General features: G+C 40.4%; 1 protein-coding gene across 1 annotated transcript; it reads left to right on the top strand.

Moving 5' to 3' along the window:
- Positions 1-695: 695 nt before the first annotated feature.
- Positions 696-1,610, top strand: LOC124003256 (myeloid-associated differentiation marker-like). Its single transcript, XM_046311353.1, has one exon. The coding sequence runs from the start codon at positions 696-698 to the stop codon at positions 1,608-1,610; it is 915 nt and encodes a 304-aa protein (XP_046167309.1).
- The last annotated feature ends 2,469 nt before the right edge of the window (positions 1,611-4,079 follow it).

The raw sequence follows: 4,079 nt of genomic DNA, 5'->3' as shown, positions 1-4,079 counted from the left end.
TGCATTATATGCCCACCCACCCTATTTTTGTTTTTTGCCTTATGTAACCTTACAAAACGTAATATATTATAATAATTTGAGTGTTCCTGCTTTATGTTTACTATGTTACGTTTAGTCTATGAGACCAGGCTGGGGTATAGGAAGCAAGGGATAGAAAAGTGGGGGTTTTAATCAGGTTTGCATTGTCAAAGTAATTGGTGGTATGGAACAGAGTGGAGATGACCGCTGGCTCATGCGCTAAACTGTCGGTTTATTAGATTTTTGGGGCCTTTCATTTTGGGCTTACCATATTCTAGTTCTGGAGGGTTCTTTCCTGGATTTGGAGTTAGCAGAAATGAGAAATGTACAAAGGGGTTTGTCATCTGACTAAAAGAGCTCAACACAACAGCGTTCTTAGATTTTTTTTCTCAGTTGGTGCGAAATCTTTTTGTGAGTTGACTCCTCACTGGTGTAGTACATTGTCCTGGTTAAGGTTGTTGACACACTTTTCGGAAGGTGGAAGCAAATTTCTGTTTTAACCTAAATAGACATTACAACTTGAATTTGAGCTTGTCCAAACTGAGGTTTGGATATTTATTAAAGGAAGAAAGACACCATTTTGTTGCTTTACAGACAAGCCCGTTACAACATTATAAACCTCTGTCTACAGCCTTTTTGGACTTTCTGGTTTTGGACTTTGTTTGGGAACCACCACCATGCCTGTAATTGTACTGGAGGCCAGTGATCTGACCAGCCCTCTGTCTCTGGTGCGCATGTGGGCTCTCCTGTCCGGTTGCCTTACCTTCAGCCTGGTAGCCTCCCTGGTTCCCTCGGAGCTGACCTCTGACACCCACCAGTACTCCTTCAGGATCCTCTGCATGTTCACCTGGTGCCTCTTCTTCATCCTCACCCTCCTAATCCACGTGGTCAACATCATCCAGTTCCACAGCCTGGTCCCCATCTCCTGGAAGAACCTGACCGTGACTGTGGCGGCTCTCGCCACCCTCATGACCTTTAGCGCCACAGTCACCTTCCCCTGGGCGGTCATGTGTCATGAAGGTGCCTGGCCCCGTCCTATTGCCGCCTCCTTGGCGTCGTGTCTCACCTTCCTGGCCTATGCAACCGAGGCCTATCTCATCTGCAACCAGACCCAGGACCAGAAGGGCTACATGGCCAGCGTGCCCGGCCTGCTCAAGGTGCTCCAGCTCTGGGGAGGATGTGAGATGATCGTCCTGGTGGTGGAGCAGGTCCGTGGAGCTTTGGTAAAAGTAGGTTTGGCAGCTGTGGGTTGGCAACTATGGGTGTCTGGGGCGTGGTATGCCCTCTGTCTCCTAATGTCCCTGGGTACAGTGATGGTGGTTCTAGGGGACTGTGCTGGGCGATGCCCCCTGCCCTTTGACCGCCTGCTGGCTGGCTTCAGTCTGACAGGGGTGCTTCTCTATGTGGTCGCCACCATACTGTGTTTTACCAGAGTCCTGGAGCTACGGAAACGCGACCAAGACCTCACAGACAGGAAAACTGGGCCCACCCTTGTTGTCATGGAAGCGGTGATGGCCAGCATTACTCTGTTAGCTTACACAGTGGACCTGGCCTTCTCTATCAAACTGCTGCGGGATAGGAGTCATGCCTGAAGAAGACACACCCTGGATAGTTGACCTTCAGAACACATAGCATGTACATTATGGATATTAACTTAGTCAAAGTGTAATATAGGAGAAGGGGACACATTGCCATGAAAGATTAACTTCTGTTGATGTCAATTTTATATTGATTCTAATCAGGGGTACTGGAGCCCTGAAAAATGAAAAACAAATGTCATAGATATTTTCATGTGCATTATCATGTGCAGTGTTGGGAAGTAGTTTCAGGACATGTAATTCATGTAATTCCACTAGCAATCCAACTACTGGTGGTAGTTGAACTAAATTCAAGTCTTTGTCGTGTTTTCAGTAGTCAGTGACCTGTTTGCCATGTAGTGGTGTAGCTATTAGTACAACTTGGTGGTTCCACCTATTCGGTGCCTTTTGAGATGGTTTAACTTGGTGGAAAAAAAACATGTTTGATTTCAACTAATTTGAACATTCTGTTATAAAGGGCACATGTTCAACTTAATAAAAAACAAGTTTTCCTATATGAAAAGGTTAAATAAATAAGAATGATTATAGTAAGTGCCTATTAAGTACCAAATGAAGTAACAGGGTTGACAGTAACGATTTCATCTTAAATCAGCCATTGTGACAGGTGGAATAGAAGCTTGTTGTGTGCAACAAGTAGGGGCAATTGAACGCAAGCGTCACTCAAACAATGTAAGTGTTAAAACATTTCTAGCCTATCTATGAGTTACTGGGTTGAGGTGTTATGCTCGACCCACTCAGTTTTCCTCCACAAAAAAACAGAAATAGCTAAATAAAAAGAGTAGAACCAGCCCACCTACGTTCACAGAGGATTGAATAGGTTACTTTCTAAATGTAATCCGTTAGTTACTAGTTACCTGTCCAAAACTCTAATCAGTAACGTAACTTTTGGATTACTTTAACTCAGTAACATAATTTGATTACTTTCCGTTTTTGGATTACTTTAACTCAGTAACATAATTTGATTACTTTCCGTTACTTTTGGATTACTTTCCCCTTAAGAGGCATTAGAAGAAGACAAAATAAATCCATCAAATGTAGTTTGTGTGTCATCATAGTGGTCTCAGACTTGTGGTCAGACTCAGGTGGAACGAAGTTATGCTGCATTTGCAAACAAGTGGGAAGTGCGAATTTACCACCTACGACTGGGAAAACCCCACTTTAACGACCCCCCCAAATGGTCGTTACTAGTGGGAAACTCGTCCATCATCCTGAGCTGCAACTTCTTTCACATGCTGACTTCTGACGACACCTACTAAAGACATTACCTTGATAGCAGCATTTCCTGCAGTTAAATGCAACAAAACATTATTCATAAAAAGCAATCTATTGATATGATTTTGAACACTATAATTACTTTACAAGCATGATAGCTGTACTTTTAGTGTATTAGTATATGCAGCTTGTTGGCCTTTGGCCAATCAGCAATTCTCAACGAGTTCAAAGTACATGAATGCATCCAACTGGTAGTTATGACTTCACAACTGGTAAATTCATACCTCTCATTTGGTTAGACAACAAGCATGAAACTTGCACCTTTTATCAATGCTGAATTGAATGTCATTGAAAAAACTTAAAGGTGTCATAATGTATTTTTTTTCTGTAAACACCCTTTCTGAATTTAAAAGTAATCCAAAAAAAGTGTAATCTAGTCTTCCAAAAGTATCTGTAATCCGATTACAATGATTTTGCTGGCAGCATAACAATTACAGTTAAAAACATGTTTTAAATCAGATTACTACCCAACCCTGCCTTAACACTCTTATTTGACTATTAGATGTTCAATATTTCCTTAGTAAAAAAAAAAATCAGCAGGAATAGTTTCACCATATTAAAACAAGAGTTTATTTCATGTAACAGGGTTGACCTTAAAATGAGGCACATATTTCTTAAAACAAATCACTACTAACATGAAACAAATAATAATCTTTAGAAATGACAAAATAACTAAGGCTTTACAATGATGGTGAATAAATACTTGGACATATTTTGGGGTTAAGTGGGTTACAATCTTCCTGGAAGTCACAGTGGGTGCATGGAGTGTTATTTGAAAATGCTGGATTTTTGGCACTTTAGCAAATCTTTATTCAAATAAAAAAATTGGATTTATTGAATTCTCCATGTTTTTTAAAATGTAATATTGGTGCACAATTCCTTCTTAAAATATCAAAAGAGATTCATTTCGTGGAACAACCTAACTACCAACTGCATTTCCTACATTAAAAAAGGTTCTTAGATTTGTAAAATGAAGTTGAAATAATCAATAATTTTCATATATTGAAACGGACATAATACAAATACATTTGACTGATCCTGAGACATACACATATACATAAGAAGATTTCAGTCGAAGAGTAAAGTCATATTTCACTAACAGTGAGTGGGGCTTGACGGACTTGAGAGGCAGCGAGGACTTATTAAGGGAATAAATAAAAACAAGACAAACATTACATTTATTCTGTGTCA

Source organism: Oncorhynchus gorbuscha, linkage group LG18, assembly GCF_021184085.1.
Source record: "Oncorhynchus gorbuscha isolate QuinsamMale2020 ecotype Even-year linkage group LG18, OgorEven_v1.0, whole genome shotgun sequence".
In the NCBI taxonomy this organism is placed as follows: Eukaryota; Metazoa; Chordata; class Actinopteri; order Salmoniformes; family Salmonidae; genus Oncorhynchus; species Oncorhynchus gorbuscha.
Note: the sequence above shows the minus strand (reverse complement) of the source record. Positions and strands in the feature narration are given on the sequence as shown.